Source organism: Apis florea, unplaced genomic scaffold, assembly GCF_048593485.1.
Source record: "Apis florea isolate Af1SG1 unplaced genomic scaffold, ASM4859348v1 contig_3203_pilon, whole genome shotgun sequence".
In the NCBI taxonomy this organism is placed as follows: domain Eukaryota; kingdom Metazoa; phylum Arthropoda; class Insecta; order Hymenoptera; family Apidae; genus Apis; species Apis florea.
The window spans coordinates 3,189,125-3,209,945 of NW_028256723.1; the positions used below are offsets into that span (position 1 = coordinate 3,189,125).

General features: G+C 36.2%; 1 protein-coding gene across 1 annotated transcript in view; it reads left to right on the forward strand.

Moving 5' to 3' along the window:
* The first annotated feature begins 260 nt into the window (after positions 1-260).
* salm (spalt major) overlaps positions 261-20,821 on the forward strand; it is a 72,078-nt gene continuing 51,517 nt past the window's right edge. Inside the window, 1 exon segment of the mRNA XM_086910929.1 lies at positions 261-1,226. Within this exon segment, the coding sequence (XP_086767055.1) occupies positions 1,124-1,226 (103 nt within the window). The 5' untranslated portion in view covers positions 261-1,123.

Consider the following 20,821-nt stretch of genomic DNA (forward strand, 5'->3'; position numbering starts at 1 on the left):
AGGAACGGAAGTCGAGCGCTTCACGGTGTACGAATACTTTTTTTCGGCCACTACTTATCGAATTGATTCAGATTCATGAGTACACATTGAACTTGATCCCACCCCTGGCGAGCGGCGGGCGCGTTGGAGAGGGCTCGGGGCGGTGGTGGGGGCGTCGGTCGCCGCGGTGGTGGGGAGGAAAGCGCGCGCAGGCCTCTCCCCTCCGCTCCCCACCAGGGCGCGACGGTCAGCGCAGGAGAGGGGCGCCGCGACGTCAGGCCCAGAGCTGGTCCGTCCGTCGTCCGGCCGACTCGAGGCACCAGAGCCGCGGATTTCGCGCGAGATATAGAACCATAAACACACACACACACACACATACACATATATATATATACACACACTATATATATATATATATACACAGGTTCGCACACGTACGTAGGCCACGCACGCACGCACGCACGCACGCACGCACGTACGCACGCAGCCAGGCAACTACGTACTACTCGGGCAGGCACGAACGAACGAACGCACGCACGCACGACGCACGCACGGACGCGGTGTCCCGCGTGGACAGACGGACAGAGTCGCTCGGTGGTACACGTGCGCACACACACCCGGTGTGTGTCTCGTCGATGGTATATACACGGTATGGTATAAAGAAAGGAAAAGGGGAAAAAAAGTTCAGTGTGTGACACGAAATAGTGTGGAACAGAAAGAGAGTCGCGTCGTGCCGTTTTCTCGGAGAAACTCGTAAGAGAGAGAGATTTATTGAAAGTGGCCGCGGTGTTTCCGGCGATGATGATGGCTCGAGTGTGTTATTACTGGCCAAGTTGAAACCGCCCCGTCTCTTCCGCATGGGATCGTTCAGGAAGTGGATTAGCGCGCGCGGGGAGGTGTGGCTCCCTGACAGTGTCGATGGTGAAGTACTACAGAACCAGTGATTCGGTTAAACCGCGACCGGAATCGCCGAGTGCGGAACCGACGAGGTCCTCGCCGTGGCGTGGACCGATCGCGCGTCGGACCGTCTGAGCGAGATTTTTTTTTTTTTTTACCTGCCCCCCGACACACACAAACCTCCTCCCCCCGGCAAACCGGATCACCGATCGCCAACAATCGACCAGAGATCAACAGGCAAGAAGGGATGTCACGGAGAAAGCAAGCCCGACCGAGCCGTGCCCACCTCGAGGAGGATCTTGTCCAGGGCCCACTGCTGATCAATCCTGTTGGAAACGTGAACGTAACCCGTAAGTGCAAACATCATCGGTGCAAAATTCGGTAGGGAAGTAAAGAAAAGAAAAGAAAAACGGGAGGAAAAGACGGGGACAGAAAGGGAAGAGAAATTACGGGTGTGTGCGCGCGCTCTCTCTCTATCGCGCCCGCTTTCCAGTGCTCTTGTGAGTTAGGTTAGGCGAGAAAAAGGGCCGGTCGAGTACACTTCTTCTCGAGTAGTGTCGAGCCGTTTCTCGTTAATTTCACCGTATGTTGCCGGGTAATAGGCGAAATTGAAACAGTGAATCGAATTGTACGAATGTATTCGATTTTGTCTGTCCTACTTCTGGAATCATTGTGAGATCTGTTACCGGTTAGAGAGAGATGTGTCATGAAGAACGTTTCCTATTTATTTATTTTTTTTTTTTGTTTTTTTTTCTTTTGTTTTTCTTTTTCGCGATTAAAAGTGACAGAATCCTGATAAATGATTACACGAGTATTATGAACAGTTTCGATGTTGTAAGGCTTCTACGAACGACATGTGGCGCGTTCAAAGTTCGTTTGGAAATATTTTGAAAATTGAAAATTGATAGCATAGTGTTTTGGTGTTATCCGTCAGAGTTCGATTCGTTATTAATCGAAGAGATTCTATATTTCTTGTGAGTTTTAGAGTTTCTGAAGGCTAAACAAACGTGTTTCGAATGTGTTCGAATGTTTGATCTTTGCTAGTAACGTTACTAGTGATGTCTAGTGAAAACTTTATAACGTTTGTTATAGATTCTTTTTGTTTTTCCTTTTTTCAATGTAACGTAAAAAAAAATTTCTTCCACATCAATACTTTCAAATTAACACCAGTTTTTTTTTTCTCCTCGAGTGAATTTTTCCATGAATTACAAATTACTTATTTTGCAATAATAATTCTTGAGAGTATTCTTTTTCCCCTTTTTCAATGATATCTATCCGAGATTTTTTTCTATTATCATCCCCGATCTAAGATTCATTCGATCTCTCGAAAACTTTCTAAAAGATCTTCCATCCGGATAAGCAAGACATTTTCCATCAGGTATTGAATTTTACATTGGAGTTCGGGTAGATCATCCAATTGACGTCACAAAAAAAAAGTTATGGACGAAACGTCCTTTTTTTAAATTACCTTCTTCTACGTATTCCTCGATTTAGATAAGAACCAACATCAAATTCCACTAGTCACATCTGTTAAATACTTTTCTAATAAAGATTAAAAATTATCTATCGAAATACCTGTCACAACTCGCACGAAAACAACCGTTATTACCAAATAAATTAATAAATAAATACTCTAGTATAAAAATACATCATCAAGCGTTTCCACCGAAACATCCATTTTTAAACGTTAAATAAAACAGGTGAATAAAGCAATGTGAAGAGATACGAAACGGAGGCAATGCAATGGTAGCCGTCGGCGGCAATCAACCGCGAGTGTCATCGAAACTCGTTTCACAGAAGCTCTCCGTCGGATTTCTCGCGTCGCGACACGTGAACCGATCTCCCGTTCCCGTGCTCGCATTCAAAATTCGCGAGGGATCATCGCTCCTCTCGAACAGCCACCGAGCGAAAGAAATTTTTTCGGATCGAAGGGGGCAAGCAGCCAGACTTAACCAGAGGGGAAGTTTTCCGCGAGGCAGAAAATCGGTAAGAGTAGAGATTTCGATCCGCCACGCGGGGCTCGTTTTGAACAGTGGCAGTGGCGCGACTCCGGGCTGAGAAAACGCGAGCCGAGGACAGGTTTCTCGTTTCTCGGGTGCGATGACCCGCTCGAAAACGCAACGAGCGCTAAAGCCACTTGTCACTTATGTCCACGCGCGCTGCGGCCGTTATTAGACGCGTACGAGGCGCGGGATTAACGCGTGGGATTCGTTGGTAAATCGGAAAACCATTGGGACGCTTTATCCTTGACTTTTAAAAAAGAGGCGAGTTTTTATGAATCGATATACGAATTAATTTACGTTTAATAATTTGCTTTCGTGGGCGGATCTAGAGATTGTTGATTCAATTGCAACTCGATATTGAAAATTGTTTTCTCAAAGAAAACGAAGAGGTTTCTATAGAGGTTTACGTAGCTGATTTAGAGACGATTATTCGAATTGCTTTGTTTTTAATGAGAATTCTCCATTGTAGGATAGTTTTTCGATACCCCAATTGCGTGAAGATGTTTCGAAAGATGTTTAATTCTTATTTATCACATTTTCATAATTGATTCCATCGTTGTCTAAAGATAATTGTTATAATTAGAGAAAATTGTTCTTCTTTTTATAGAAAGTGAAGAAAATTCGAATTATTTTGTTTCGATATTCAATAGACTTTTAATTTTTATTTTTTAGCAAATAGAACTTCTCCTTCGCAATGGATCGTCCGATTTAGGAATATGATATTTTTCTTCCCTAATTGAAATGCAGAGGAAATCGTTCCCGTATTTTTAGAAAGAAGACGAATGTGGATTTTCTTAAAAGTTATCTTTATAATTTTCCTTCTCTTTATTTAACGTAATAGATTAGTTTCTTCTCAACGTTACATCTCGTCTCGTCTTCACGATAGATTTTTGATTGTTTAAGGTTAATTTATCGAGCGCTCCAATTACGATGAAAATAAATAATAATTCGAATTATTTTGTATCGTTATTTGATAGAATTTCTCCGTGAAATTTGTAATACTCTCTCCTTTTCCTTGTTTGTAAGCTTCGATTGATCGTCTCCTCATATTCCCTTTTCGTTTTTCACGGTAAATTTCTGATTATTTAGGGTTAGTTTTTCGAACACTCTAATTGTGATAGCGTTTACGAGAGCAAAGGAAAGCATTCTACAAAGAAAATGATTTCGAATTCGGAATTTCCAATATAAATTCTCTGCGAGTTTCGAGCGTTCTTTTTCCTTTGACGCGGTTACTCGTCGCATCTTAATTCTATAGTTTAAGTGTTGATTGAACGTAAACTACGATGAAAATCTTAAATACGCGTTAGATCGATAAATTAGGATTTGCTCGTAATTGTTGATAAATATTGTTCGTCTTTCTTGATCTCGACGAAGAAAATTTACTAAATATAAAAGGATATAAATATTGTTGAGACATGAGAAATTTTCTCACGTCAATTTTCGTACACAATAAAGAAAAGACTTTTGAACGAGTAGTGTAAACGGAAAAAAAGAAAAAAAAAAGAGGAAGAAAAAAGCAAAATTAACATATGCCCGATAATATTTATGTCAAATAGAATAATATTATAGAAATAAATTTCACTCTCCAAATTAACTTCACCGTTCAATAACATTATCAATTCAATTCCTTTGTTTCGTTCCACCTCTATTCTTCATTCATTATCGATAAAATTGCGAACTTCTTAGAAGCCATCGAAAATATTCTTTTCGAATAATAATATATTCTTCTTTTCTTTCAAATCGTACGATTCTTATTCCATAGGCTATTTTAATACCGTAGTATTTCACCCGATAATAGATGTTCATCGTATTTCCTCGCATCGAACGAGGCTTCGAATAATAAAGATGGTCGTTCGCACAATCGTGGAGATTTGCAGCAGCCAACTCGATGAAATTATTAGGCTGTTTTGCGTTCTCCTTGGATTTGGCGAAGTTTAGGCGGCCTTGACTCCTAAACAGCAATTTTCCAGTCACGAAGAAGTTGAGGATTCGTGAATAACAACGATACGCTCTTTAGCTCGTACGAAGATGGTTTCTGGTGATATTTTTTTAATTTGGCATAACATCCAGTGTTAGCGAAAGTTTTCAATAACGCCATTTTACAGAAATAAGACGAGAGACGTTTTGCACGAGGAGAAAATTGAAAATTGCATAATGCAAATTTAATCAAATTTTAATTTTAATCGGATTCCTTAATAATAATAATAAAATTTTAATCGTCGAAATGGCTACAATTCCAATTACAATTTTTTCGAATATTTTTCTTATTTCACTCTTTGAACAGTATTCGCTTTTAATTAGAAGAAACACGCCCCCTTAAAGTTTTCTCCAATTGTCTCGACACGACTTTTCAACTGGATTTCGTATTTCTTCTGATGGAAAGTTATTTGTTACTGAGTACAGAGTTTCATCGAAATTAGTGTCTTCAATTTTGTCGTATTCTTTAAAAGTAATTTCCAACTAGTTCGTTATTCAGTTTTTGCAAATACAAACTTTTCATTCTTTTCGCGGGGTCCGAAGACTTCGACTAGTTTCACGCTCAGTTCATATTGCACGGGACTAACTTCTCTCGATGATTTTACGGATTTCTCACATCGATTTCTCTTCTTTATGAACCGTAATTACGCCAATTTTTCTTTCTTTTTTTTTTTTTCATTCAATTCTTTTTGTATTCGTTTCAATAAATATCGGCTGGATAAACAAATGAGCAAATGAAACGAGATCAGTTGGAATAGAAAAGGTTTCAACGACAAGTCGCAGGAAAGTCTTCATGAATCGAATATGAACAAATATGAATAAATTTAAAATAAATTTTAACCTAATTTAAATTTAATAAATAGAAAATATTTTTTCTACAATTCCTTGATAAATGAAATCTTTCATTCGCAATACAATTCTTTCATCAATTATATTCTATTCTCACTTTATGGAAAGGAATTAATGAATTTGATAAATAAAATACGAAAATGAAAATATAAATATTCTTTTCATTTTTCTATAAGAATAATTAAATTTAACTTTTATTTATTTTTTTGTAAAACAATTTTATATGCTTGATCTTCTAAAATACTAAATAATGTATATATTTTTATTATTATAACGATAAATTTAATTTGAAGATCTTATATATATATATATCAATTTTCTTTTATAATTTTAAAAACATCGATATAATAGCAGCTAATGGGTTAATACTTGGTTGAGAATTTCTTCAAACTGATTGTTTGCATTTCTCACGCTGAAGGTTTCATAAGTCATCAGAAGAAGCTTCTTCGTGTTTCGCAAACAAATAATTCTTCACTTTCTTCATTTTCAAAAAAAATTGAAAGAAATAATCTGGAACACGATTTGTTTCAACGTACGAGAATATATTGATTAAATTCTATAACAAGTATATTTTTGAAATCTTTCAAATAAATTTTAATTTCAAAATAAGTTTTGCATATTCATTTTAATTGAATTGTCCAATTTCAACGTTTCTTTTCGACATTTCTTTTCGCTCTTTCATTTCGTTTTAACGCGTTCAGGGTAGATTTTTTCGAAAAGAACGAAACAACTGTTTCGAACAATATTTACAGAACAATTACTTTTACTTTCCTTTTGTTAATTAAATCCAACGATGATAAACTGAATTACTTTTTTTACAATGTAAGAAAGCAGTAAGTCCAAGCAGTTTTTGTCCAAGAAGAAGGAAAGTAAAAGATTTTGCAGAATGACAATGCAGACTGCGCAGTTTTTTAAAGGCTTCGATCAGCTTTAATAAAATTAGAAGGCGACAAGGATTTTAGCCTAGAAGTTAACTGTTTAGCTGCGACGGCATAAGTCACTCCGCTCCCGTTGAAAACGGCGACGATTTAAAAATTCGCCATTTTAGAATAACAGACACGCCATTTGAACAGTGATCGTAATTTCAAAATCGTTCCATTATCTATCATTGATAACAACGTACTAAAAATTTCAAGAAAACATTAACATTAGAAATAAATATTTCAGTTAAAATTGATGTGACCTAATACGAAGAAAATTAAACCGACTATTATAACCGAGTATTTTTTAAAACTCTTTTATACTAAGTAAATATTTTTTCAACAACAAATAAACGATCCTGTCAATAACAATGCAAAATAGATAATAGATTTAAAAAAAAAAAAAAAGAAAAATGAATTTAATTTTCAACAAGTTAGATTAATCTCACCTCCACGATAGAATTCCACGTGTTTGTCGATTGTTCTCTCCTTATAAAATTTAGAACGTGTTTATAATAACCATTTTCGATAACAATTGCCCGACCACCAGCAAAAACTTTTTATTAAAGCTTCTCGAACAAAATTTTTCCTTTCAACGAGTAGTAAATATCATAATCGTATACCAATTATCGAAGCAACAGATTCGAAGGAGAATGTTTTTAAATAATAACACTTTCTCAGATACTACTTGTGCACACAGTGGCATCCACACTCGTTGTTGGGAACGTGTATCACGATCTATTACGAAACTATCAACTTCAATACTATTGTACGCAATATACAAACACGATTAACATATAACCACGAGAGTCACAATCTCGTGCAATATCGAAACTATATACCGGTGGTGCCGGTGAATAGAGTTTCCCCAGGAATTTTTATTCGATAAAGTCGACCGGCTAATTGATTACTCGTACGTGTACCGTACGAAGCGGTGAAATTCCTTTGAGATCGAATTCTGCGCGGGCGGGGGGTGGGTAGAGGAGGATAAAAAAAAAGGGAGAAGAGAAGAGAAGAGAAGGGAAGGGAAGGGAAGGGAAGGGAAGAAAAAAAAAGAATCGTTCGCGTGAAATTTCACGGAACCCTCGTGAATCTCTCGCGGCACGCAGTTCGAAAAGAAACGCAGATAAGAAGCGCACCGGTGAATGGCGCGATGATAGGCTTTGCTGGATCCTCGTATTTTTTGCCCCTAGCTGGTTCCAGTATTTGTAATGCTAAACTGTGCGATGGAGGGGGTGGATATCGCGAGGAATTTGATGGAACGACGACACCGAAACCGGATTCGACGGGGAGAGAGAGAGAGAAAAAAAAAAGAAAGTAAAAAAGAAAATTGGAAATTGCGGCGTTATGTTGGACCGAATTCGAATTTGTCGAAATCGTTAATCGAGCCACTATTTGGACCGGTGGCGTGAATTGAGAAGTTACAAATTTTTTGAGAATGCATTTCTTTTTTTTTTTTTTTTTTTTTTTCTTTTCACCACCCGTGTGACTCGTATTTCGAAGTTTTGCCAAGCTCCTTCATTTTTATTATCATAGTCGTCGATATCGGATATTTATTGGTATTGTAAAAACTTGTGACTTAACTAACGATAGGGAAACGATGGGTGGATTTTCTAATTGGATTTTCTAAAATTTACAAATCTCATTAATTTAATGTAAATTTTGTTTGATTTATTATTAGTGTCTTTAGGAGCAACCATACATTTTTATATTATACGGTATTTGAAATGATAATGAAACGATGAGAACTGTAACTTCATTAATAAGAGTTTGATAATTAGAAACTCCTGCGTATACTTCATTAATAATCAAGCAATAGTGATTTAATGATGAGACAATAGTAATAGGAATTTCTTTTTAACTTAATAATAATTAATAATTAAGCGAAGAGTATTGGCGACTTGTAAAATTTCGTTACTTAATTAAATAATAAAATTGTATAATGTTATATATATAATTAATGCAAAGAGATCGAATTCTTGGCCTCTTTTATTAAATTTAACGTTTTATGCTTAAGTGCAGGCTAAATATAAATTTAGTCGAGATTAGAGCAGTGAGGTCAAACGTAATTTCCTATTTTAGAAATTAATTCCTTCTTCGTGTGAAATGAAAATTATCTTATCTTATGCTGCGCAATTTATCAAATTATATAGGTACATTTGAATTATTCGATTTACGAGGAATAAGAAATATTTTACTTATTGCAACGTAGTAGAATTTTCTTTTCAAAGTAGTTATTCGAGAAAGAATTCAAGTTTCGTTTGATTTTGTTTTGACGTGTATAGAAATTATTTTATTTACAAAAAGAAGTCGGATTATATGTAGTTTATTTCAGTTCTTGTGATAAAAAATTGCTTTGTCCCGTCGAGCTATTATCGTCGCATTGAATTTTTTGTTTCTCCACGAAAAAACTGCAATGAAAATTTCGCGTAACAAAGAAATTTCGCGGTATTATATTAAACATTATAAACTTTACGATCATCGTTACAATGTGAAATTTACGTTCGACAATAAATTCGAGAAAAGTGTGTAACGACGAATTCAAATCAGCGCATTTTTGACATTCGAAACTGAAGCAACTTCTTAATACTCTTTAAAATATCATTTTAAACATTGAAAATTCCTCAAGATTCTATTCTTTATCCAAAAATAAATTTTTCCTAAAATCGTTTCACATTCCTGATTTCGATAATTTTCGAGAGACACGGTCTCAAAAATAGATTTTGTGCGTATGAAGAAAACGCGACAATGAGTCACGAGAAAAAAGTTTCGATGATAAACACGCCTTTCCAAAGTTTCCGCAAACATTTGTAAGTTATTAGTTTTCCATCGATAAGTGATATCGCCGATCATAGTGCACATTGATGATTTTTCGTGGAAAAATTTTATCGTTTTTTTTTTTTTTTTTTTTTTTTTTTTTTTTTAGAACATATCGAAGGACCGACGTCGAGGACTTTTTTGACGATGATTACATCCGTTAATCTCCACCCAACTTAACCTAAGAATCTTTTTCCAACGACACGAAATTCAAGTGAAATGAAAAGAATTAAAAATTCAAAATTGTCACAATCTCTCATCGCGTATGGAAATTTTGTTTTAAACGAGAAGGAAGACATTCCACGACTTTTGAACGTGACTGTCCGACTCCATTACGTGCACTATCGTAATACCGTACAACAGTGTTGAAGGTAATCCTCGACACGACTCTAAATTATAGCAAATACGTTTTACGATCATTCCAAGCTACATTGAATCAACTTACACCACGTTCCAACGAAACTTTTCCAATCATAATATCCCAATAACCGTCCGACTTAACACCGGTTGCAAATCTATCAGTAGCAATGAATATTACAGCCCGACTGATATTACCGGTTTATCTAGCAAATTGCTGTTACAACAATGCTCTACTTTCCACCAATCGAATTTGCAAAATCACCATTACTATCGCTCTGCCCACCTACTACGACTTATACTACCCATTTGCCGGCTCCACTGATAATAAACACGTTCATTCACGTTCAAATTGATTCGTCACGAGTGAAAATTTTTTCCCTTCCCCCACACACGAGCATATTATATAGATATCTTTTTTTTTTTTTTACGAATCATCCAAGTTTATTATCTTTCTAAATTTCTCGAATTGTCGAAACTCGATCAACCGTCGTAGAGCGAAAATGTGTCTGGTATAAGGATAAGGATCGCGGATACGATTCTGCGCGCCGATCCAGATGTCCAGTTTTCCAGGGCGAGGCAAACGCGTGGATTATTTATTTCACGCAAATTGGCCGGCGCTTATGCGTTCTTCAATTAAACGATAAACAGAGATATCGCCGGGATACGAATTGCCGAACGTCCAGAAGTCCGTGTTTCTCGATTAATCCTTGGACCGCGGCGCGCAGCATCCTTTCCAGCTTTTTCTTTTTTAAACCAACCGCCGCCATTCGTAATGACAAATTGTCGCGGAACTATTGCGCGCGACGCAAACGGTTTAATCATAATTCACGGCCGATTAAGCGTTATTTCGACGTCATTCGAAATACATTATCACGGGCACGAGTGTTGGCAATGTTTAATGTATGTGTGGTAATTAATGATTAGGGATTAAAGTCGAAGCATGTGATCATTAATCTTGATCGGCTATGAAATTTTTATTTAGACGTATTAGGCCGGTGGTTAATGGTTCAAATACGTGTTTATCTAGCGGTTCTAGTTGATTAAGAATTAAGTTATTTATTTAATCCTCGAGTAGATTAATTCTCGATGGAGATAAAAATTCTCTCTCTCTCTCTCTCTTTCTCTAATCGTGAAATTAAGAATTGTTTGTTATTGCATCTAACGAGACTTAGTTTCCTTTCGTTACCAAATTTGTTAGCGTTGTTACAAGTGGAGTTTGGTTAATTAATATTAGTTCAATTGTTTTAAGAATATACGGTGGTGTATGTACGGTTGAAAGGTGAAAGGTTTTTCGATGCAAACAGGTGTGTTCAAATGTTATTTCATTATTTATTAGCAGTGAACGATAAAAACAAAGTGAAACAGTGTAAACAAAAAAAAATATATATATATATATATATGCTCTTCTCCTTGAATACAAAATGGAGTCTACTCTACTCATTAGGAGATTTTAAATACAAATTTCTAAATTTTTACATAATAACGGGTCTGTTAAGAAATCAATTAAAAGAGATTATCTGATTTATCATCGTTTTTATGTTAATGAGATATGACGATGTTAAATCAGTCAAAACCAATTTAATCAATCCCGGGTCTCGGCCTCGGTTGAAATTGTTGCATTTTTCGAGTTCAACTTTTGAAAAGTTTTTTTTTAAAAATTTTTATCTCGATCGTAAAAATTAAATATGAGGAATATTAATCGTTGTACATTATTATTTTATTGATCGAGCAACAAATTCCACTTTGATTACACAATTAGCTATTCCTGCATCATATAAAGTATAATAAATATTTATATTTATATAAATATAAATCCTAAGTAAAATCGAATTATATTTTTTTGTAAATTCATCTTTTTTAATTTTTTCCAACTGTGATAAAAAAAACTATCTTTTTTCCCCGTATTCAATTCTTGCAAATGATGCTGATTACTAATCGAGGAACTCATAGTATAAACAAATTCTTGAACATATCACGAACTTAACAATTTCATTATTCAAATTGTACAATGACAAATTACAAATTCACAATTATTTTGCAACGAACGAATATTCTATCTATTGGAATAAATTTTCAAGATTTAAAAAAAAGAAACCTCACTTTACACTCTTACTATTCATTTCTCGTTCTTACTTCGTTCAAACTAACATGATTAAAAACTCTACGCGCATCCGTTTCCTATCCCCCTTCGATATCGAACGAAATTAATTAAACGAAATTATTAAAAAAAAAAAAGAAATTGAACACAATATCCCCTCTTCTCCCCCCCCCCTCCGTTTCCTCGAGCGTAAATAGTTTTTGACGATTGTTACGTCATCGCGCGTAACAATTCCCTTTCCCCGCCAATCGCGAACTCTCGTTGTACCCTCGATTGAATTCAAATCGCGGTGAACACAGCGATGTGTAAGCGCGGCTTGGTCACGATTAAATCGACGGATCGAGGAATCGAAGCCCGTCGACAGCAAAGAAAGAAAGAAGGAAAGAAAGAAACTTGTAAATGCCAAAGAATTGGGGAGACTTTCTTCCCCGCTAATTGAACGATCCCCCTTGTGACATTATATTAGGTGAGAACCGCGAATAATACGGGTAATAACGGCGGAGAATACGGTGCGAACACTCGTCATAAAATCTTCTCGACGATATCGACGATATATATATTTACTTGCTACACCGTTTGCGCGATTGCGCTTGTGCGATTATCGAATATTTGTATTTATTATTCAAATTTATATCGGATCGAATTGAGTCGCTCGATAACTTATTGAAAGAAAGTTATTCCACAGGTGATAAATAAAATTTGTGTTCCTTTTATATCGTTATTGCAACGACTCCTTCCTATATTCTGGTTTCCACTTTTTGAATTTGATACAGTGAAACTTGTATCATATTATATTCCTTTTTTTTTTTTTTTTTTTTCTTATTTTTATCGTAAATATCTTAAACGTATCGTAAATTGAAATTTCTCAGAGGGAGATAACTTATAATTTTTTTCACAGCGATTGCTCATCTTCTGGAGATAAAAATGGAAGCAAAGCACGGTAAATTGACAAGTAACAGTCGTTCGCTTTCTGTAATTGTTATGTATCTAATTTATAAAGAAGAGATTGATTGTGAGATATGCTCGACAATCTTTTTTTTAAATGTATATCATCATCATCGAGCGTAGAAAAATTAGCGATACCGAGAGCATCGGTTTCTAAGGAAACGTTTATTATAGCATTGAAAAATAAATTTTTACAATCACATCGGACAAATTGCGGAATAATGCGAGCCCGGGCATGTGTTAAACTCACGGTTAAATACATAATATGAAATTTACATAGATATTGAACCTGGACTACTAAAAATTCTCGAAAGAGGCTGGACAGCTTTTATTTCCAAGTTTCATTTTATTATGCCATAAATTAAACAAGTTATAAAATTTTTATTCAAGGCACGCGGAGAGCATCGGCCAAACCGATTGGTGAAGCGTTAATATTTTTTCCACGATGGGTGGAAGCATCGTCCGTCCATGCGTTTACACCGAATTTTTTGATTTCTTAAAACGTGAAAAAGAAAAAAAAAAAAAAAAAAGAAAAGAAAAAGGAGCATAATACAAATTATCGCACGAATTATTAATTTGTTAAAAGAAGAATTGAATTAAATTAAATTCAATTCAATCCTTTAAAATAATTGCTATACATATGTATATATATATATATATATGGATACACGTTTTGATTGTTACGTACAATTATCCAAAGATAAAGTAAACTTTCGTTTCTCGCATTATGGATTATCCTTTAACATCTTAATTCTATATCGCGTTCGCGATATAAAAAACAAATTACTGATTAATAGCTCTAACTATAACGAAACACGCAATTTGAACTACTATAGCTATAAATCACTATAGAAAACGGAGAAAGTCAATTCTTCACAAGGAACAATCTTCGAAAGTAATTCGAAGAATTATGTGGAAAGAGAGAGAAAAAAAAAAAAAAGAATGATTTTGTAAGTACAAGTTTCCTATCTAGTTTCCAAGATAAGAAAGCGTGAAATGGTATACGATGAACGCGAAAGATCATGTTGTTATAACGAGCTTAACGTTACAGCAAATAGTTTTTATCGTCAATCAGATCAAAATTCTGAAAAATATATAATTTACGGTTTATTATATCCGCATCCATCTTTTTCTTTTATTCCTAATCTTTGCCAGAGATATTACAGTTCCAGATGGATTATTAGTTTTAAACATACATATATGTAAATGTATTTTAAAATATGCTATAGCGAATGAAATTCTAGAGCCAATTAGTCCATTGTACCATGCTCTATCGCATATTTTAAAGCAGGCCTGTACATGCAACGAAGAGGCCTAGATTGGATACGATACGGGGGGAGGGGAAATAAATAAATAAATAAATAAAAAAAAAAAAGGAAAAAGAAAAATAAATCTCGACTAAACGCTGCGTTGCGCTCCAACAAGGTATAAATTCCGGTCGTAAATTTCCGGCGGTGTTGCACGGTTAACAAACAATATACCGTGTGTTATAAGATAACGATGTCAATTGGATTTCAGGAGTAAACCTATCCATCCTGAAATTCTTTTTTTTTTTTTTTTCTCCCCTCTCCAAAAAAATTCTTTCACTCCCATTATTGGCGAAGTTGACGCGTTCGAGGACGCAAGAAGCGGAAGTGGCCGTTGAGCGCCATTGTGTGGACCAAGGAGAGGAGACGCCATTTAGAGTATGCTAATACGGACGATTTGTATTGGAAAAATTTACGGGTCTGTTAGCCGCACGGTAGCGGTCCTTTTCCGATCCTTTGGACGAATCATTAGTTGACGACAGTTTTGTTAAACAGTTTTGCCGTTACGGACGACAGACCACGGACAGACGAATGGTGGAGCAATCGTGTCGAGTGGCACGGTGTTGACAACGCATTAAGGGGGTGTGCCGGGTGTGTAATACGCGTGACAAGCGACTAAGCACCTAGTCTAATGTCGAGGTTGACTGCATATTAATAGATCCCAATATAAGTGTCGCTCGGCATCGTTACGTTCGCCGTTTGTTCCGCGAGTTGCGCGGGCCATTCGAGCTTGGCTCGTTCGTTTGGTCGTGTACTACCTTTCTTTTCTTCCTCTTCTTTTTTTTTCTTTTCCTTCTTTCTTATTTCCTTCCTCCTCTCTTGGTTTTGAAAAATGGAATGTGGAGAAGGACACGGCGATCAATATATTGCAATATTGTTGCACACTCTTCTATCCGCGTTTATAATTGAGAAATAGAAAGTGGAAACGCAAATACTTTCCGCAAATAACATTATAAACTTTCGAAACGTAAAAATACAAATATTTAATCTTTCGAGCGTTTTAATGGCAGCGATATATATTTTTTTTTTCTTTTTTTTCTTTTTTTTTTTTGTGAATTAAACGACTCGGTTGGTAAACCGATAACTATCAATTTACGTTGCAAATCTATCGACTGTAGTAACAACTTCAACATACTCGTATTAAACGGTAACAAGGATCTACTTACTACCACAGTCCGATTATGATTTAATTTGCAATTCGAGTGATACTAGTTCTACTCGCGTAGGGACTAGATAATAATAATATAAGTATAGTCTGTTTTACGAATCGGCTTACGATAATGGTCTACTTTGTGTATCGGCGCATGAAGTAATCTAATTTGCAAATTGGCCGTTAGCAGTCCAGTTTCCAAATTGACTTATAGTAATAATCTAATTTGCATGTCCGACCGATACCATTGTTCGTGCGATGAATCATCGGGATTGATAAATAATCATCGAGAACTTTTACGTGTAATCGAAAAATTATTATAACAATTTCATTCCTCGTATCGTCTTAATCCAGCGCAACGTTCACCCACAATTTCACGCGCAAAATGTCCCTGAATCGTTCACGGACGAATTAACGATCAGATTTCTAAAATTTCCCTTCCATAACGATCGCTCGCCTGGCGATATTCCACGGAAAATTCCTAAAATTCTGACGGGGTGGCGGCCTTACGCGAAGAAGAAGGAAAGCGCCACCCCTGTGAGAAACGATTCGCGATGGTTAAAACCATGGAAAACCAGTTCCAAGATCGCAAATTAATCGGCCGGATTCCGGGCGTTTTTCATCGGGCCGCGAAATATACGCCCGCCCGATATTTTCGTTCGTATTTGCGGCCGTGGTTCGCACGGCGATGCCGCTATTTCGGAGCCGCAATAGGTATTTCGCGAGAAATATGCAAATGCGGGGAGGAAACAGGCGCTCACGAATTCTCACGGATCAACAAACCGGTGGCGATCATCGTTAGTGGCTGTCGGTCGACGATCCCAAAGGTGGCTATTGATAGACCGATCTATCGTGTCACGGAACGTGCACGAACCGCTTATGCATTTGGGAGAGGGGGTACTCTATGCAAGAAGCGCGTGTGTATGAAGAGGGGAAACGGTGATTCGGAGGATCCAACCGCGTTTTTTATTTTATTTTCGAATCTGTGTTTCGAAGTTGTTTAATTTAATCGAGGAGATCTCGATGGGAGATTTCTATTTGGGAGAAGAGGTGTGAAAAGAATGATATTCTTTTTTTTTTCTTTTTTTTTTGGTTTAAAGAGTATGTGTGTAGGTTCTTTTGGAATTGTATAAAAATTGTATAAGAAATTAATAACCGGAGAAATTTAATTTTTTTCATTTTTTTATTTCGCATCAATATCATCTCAATTCATACAGTTCGTTTCTGAACGTAATAGGCGAGAGATTTTTTTATTTAAATGAAATATAAATAAATCTCGAATTTAATTTAATTTATCGAATTCCTTTGGAAAGGACTACTAATGTATTTTACATCTGCATCGATTTTATATATTATCCTTATAATATTAGCATAATTATTCGTGGAATTGGAATATCTCGTGTCAGTCCAACCAATAATCCGACAACAAAACGAGAAACAACAGGAACGAGGTGACACGAATACCGAGTAGTTCCCCGATAAAATTTCATTCGAAACTCTGGGGGGAAAAATATTCGTTCGATTGGCTACGTGAAAGCGGATGGAATAAGAAAATAATAATATCTTGAATCTTCTACAAAGGAATCTAATTACCGTGTATCGAATTAACCAATCGCTCGAAAATGCCATCGTAACACGGCTCGTTCTCCGTTTCTAACACGATACGCGTGTGGGGTGAACTTCCAAGTTTCGAGAAAACTCGCCGCTGTGAAAATGGCCGGAGAAACGAGGGACGACGGCAGTGACGACGTTCCAAGACGATCGATATCGATCGAGCCGGAAAAATGGTGGAAAAATGCGCAATCGAGGGGGGAAAGGTGGGAGGAGGGAGAGGAGTGGAAGAAAGAGAAGAAAGAAGAGATCGGTGGCGGAGGACCGATAAAAAGAGGGAGAGAAAGAAGGAGGATGAATGGCAGAGCGGTATGGAATCTGGGAAATGCACACTCGCTTCTTTTTTCTTTTTTTCCTCTTTCTTTCTTTTTTTTGTTCCCCCCCCCCCTCCCCCCGGTCGACAAAGCCGACTTACCGGTTTCTTGACCTCCGTCGGGAATATTTTCGGTGTCATTATCGCATGATTCTCCGATTCTCCGTACTCCCAGCTATTGTGGATGATCAGGAGAATGAAGGAGAGTGACGAGAGGAGAGGGGACTGGAAAAACGTGTCGTGCGATTTATGATCGATGGTGAATTGGTCGACGATAAAACGATATGATTTACTTATTATCCGGTGTAGTGCCTTTGTACTACGTTTGTTAAGAAGGATATATATTTAAAAGAATATTAGAAAATGAATGCGGTGGAAATTCAAATTGCTTTCCCTTTGCGAATTTTGTTTGGATGTAATTGTACGGAGATCGAATTAAGAGTTAAATTGTTAAGCCAAAGTCTCGCTGTTTTTAAAAATCGTAAATCTTGATCCGACGTATACGCGCTTGCAAATTTCTTCGAAAGTTCCGCCGCGATAAAAGTCATCGCGGAGAATGATTGAAAACTTTTTTTACAATTTTTATTAAGGATTTATATTATCTTCATTTTTATTAACCCTAATAAAATTGTACGGTAGTTTCCAGTTATAATAAAATTGTATCTCATTCTAAGGAAAATTGAGTTAAGAATTTTAAAAATCCAGTTTTTCCCTTTTCCTTAATTATATCTTCGCTTGAAGAATTGTCGTCTGAAAATTCGAAAAAATTCAAAATGGAAACGGTTTATACTTTTGAATATACCTTTATAACAAGTATGTTACGTAATTCCCACAATTTTTATTCGTCGAATAATTCTATTTGGAATGCCAAATTATTCCAAATTATTAATTATTCTCTCGAGTTTACATTTTCCCATTCTCGATTTCAATTCTTTATTTCCTTTCGAAACGAACGAGCACAGGAATCGAACATTTTACACGGAAACGCGCAATTTTAATTATAAATTGATTTTATCGAGTTATGACTTTATTAGACGATAGGCATTATAATTTCACCGACGTGTGCTTCACCGTAAAATGTTTTCGCTGATCGTGGCCCGATAAATCCACGGTTCCAGTATAGAGACATCGAAAGTTATGACGTTCTTCGGCTGCAATTAGCGGAATCACGTTCTGAAAAGAGGCCTTTACGACTCCGTGTTACGCGAAATTTATGATCGAGCCCTCTCGCTACCCAGCAGAGTTCGATCCACCTTATTAATTACGATTTCCAATCGATTCGACGACGGATCATCGAATATTTTAAAACCGAATTAAAATATTTCGATAGAAGAGTACGATCTTTCATTTGGAATATTTTTTTATTTTTTCCCCTTCGATGATCGAGCGATGTTTTTTAACGGTATTGAACAGCTTGATGATCACTTGCGATTGTAAATTTTCACTCGTGCCAAGAAACACGATGCTGTTCCTCTCTGTCCAAAAAAGAAGAATTTTTATATCGAATTAAAAAATTGTTGCGTTATATTTTAAGCAAGAATGAAAGGATACGCAGAAAGGAAGGAATAATTCTTCGTTGAAAAGAAGAAAAAATGGGAATAAAAGTTTCGCGCGATACACGTCACTCGTTGAGCATCAAGTTACAATCAAGTTGGATGATCACTCGCTACGTGAGAAAGTTTCCCAGCCTCGGAAGGGTACGTGGAATAGTGGAACAAGCCTGATACTGTCCATGTCGAATCGCGATCAATTTGTTCACGAAAATCTGCCTGTCAATCTCGGCCGTTCCTGACGCATGCAAGAAGGAGCAATCACGATAACCAAACGAAACGAGGATTATCCCGTCCCTAATGTCTGTTTTCTTTTATTCTCTCGAATCCTTCTGCTACTTTTCTACAAAATATATAATCTCAGAGACACAGGAGCGAGGACAATAATCTTTCACGCGATGCAACGTGATATTTATCGAAATTTATAAATAAAATTGAGCCCAAATCCATTTCTTCTTTCAATGTAACTAATGAAAAAATTGAAAAAAAAAAAAAAAAAAGACACAGGATATCTCTTTGAAAGAATAAATACGCGAGAAAAATAAAAATCTAAAAAAAAGGGGAGTGGAAAAGAAGTAAAAAGAATCGTGTGAAAAATAGAATCTAATGCCCGGCGTGGAAATAAAGCGCGGATCTTTACTCGCGGAAGAACGGTAGAACGGTAACGAGGTTGAAGGAAGGGGAGCGAGGGGTGGTTGGAAAGCCGCTCCGGAGGATTTACGAAGCGGCCGGTACACTTTGACGCCGCGCCTCGAATCGAGCAAAAAGGGGGCTGAATATGACCCGTCATAGTGGCTCGCATTAAGCCGCCTTCGATAATTGGCGACCTTCGCCTCTTCCGCGAAGGAATGCCGCGCGGAAGGTTTTGCGCGAAACCGCCAAAGCGGAGCCGGCCCTTCCTTCCCTCGCCGCGACTCCTTTTCCTCCACCGGCCCCGTGATATAACCGCGGACAGATATAAATAATATTAGTGGATAATTACCGTGGCTTCGCCACGTCGAAGGTGCTGTCCTGTTGGACGAGTGGAATTCCTGGAGGGCGGTTTCCTTTTTTGCCATTTAATAAATCGCCATTTCGCCGGATACGGGAAAGAAATCGCTCCCTCAGTTTCTTCTCTATCTCGTTCTTTGAATTTTTAACGATTATTATTCTTATTGTTGTTGTTGTTGTTGTTGTTATCTCTGCGATACGTGTATTTTTTTTTTTTTTTTTTGCGATACACGATAGTAAAATTACCGATTATTATATTTTTTTTTGAATTCTTTGATAAAATTCGGTTCACGGATATTGTTTTTTTTCTTCTTTTTCTTCGATCGATCAAATAATCGATGAAGTTTTGTGTGATTCGATCATGTTCGATTATTTATGAGGTATCATGGATTTAAATAGAGCTATCCTTGAACCGAACCGATGAATAATTTTAGTAAAATTACTAGATATTCGGTATAATAATTTCTATGAGATTATGATAAATAATGCAATCATTTGTATAATGTGACACGATATTGATATAATTTATGATAACGAAATTGATAATTATCGATTCATAAGATTGATTAACCTCAGGTTAATGAGATATGATGATATTATTTTTATTTTTATTATTATATATATTTATTTATTTCTAATTTATTTATTTAATACAATTTCGTGTATATAATAAATAAAGAGATCTCTTGAAGATTTTATATGAACCATTTATTTATCATAAAGATAATAAAAGTATCAATGAGAAATATTTCAGTTTAAAAATAGGAAATGTAGAAATATACGCGGGATATGAATCTTCTTTAAATATATAGCAAACTTGTGAATACAAGACAAAACAAATTCATAAAGAAAGAAATAAAGTAAAAAATGAAAAAAAAAAAAAAATATAAGAAACTTATTTCACATTTAAAATAATAAATTACGACCTATCGCTAATCAATATGAAAATGGGTAACATTTATCATTCTATTTATTGATCTACTCTGAGTCAAAGTAAACGATCAATAACAGGAAAAGCGATAACTTATGCATATACGTTTTAAAATATTTATCTT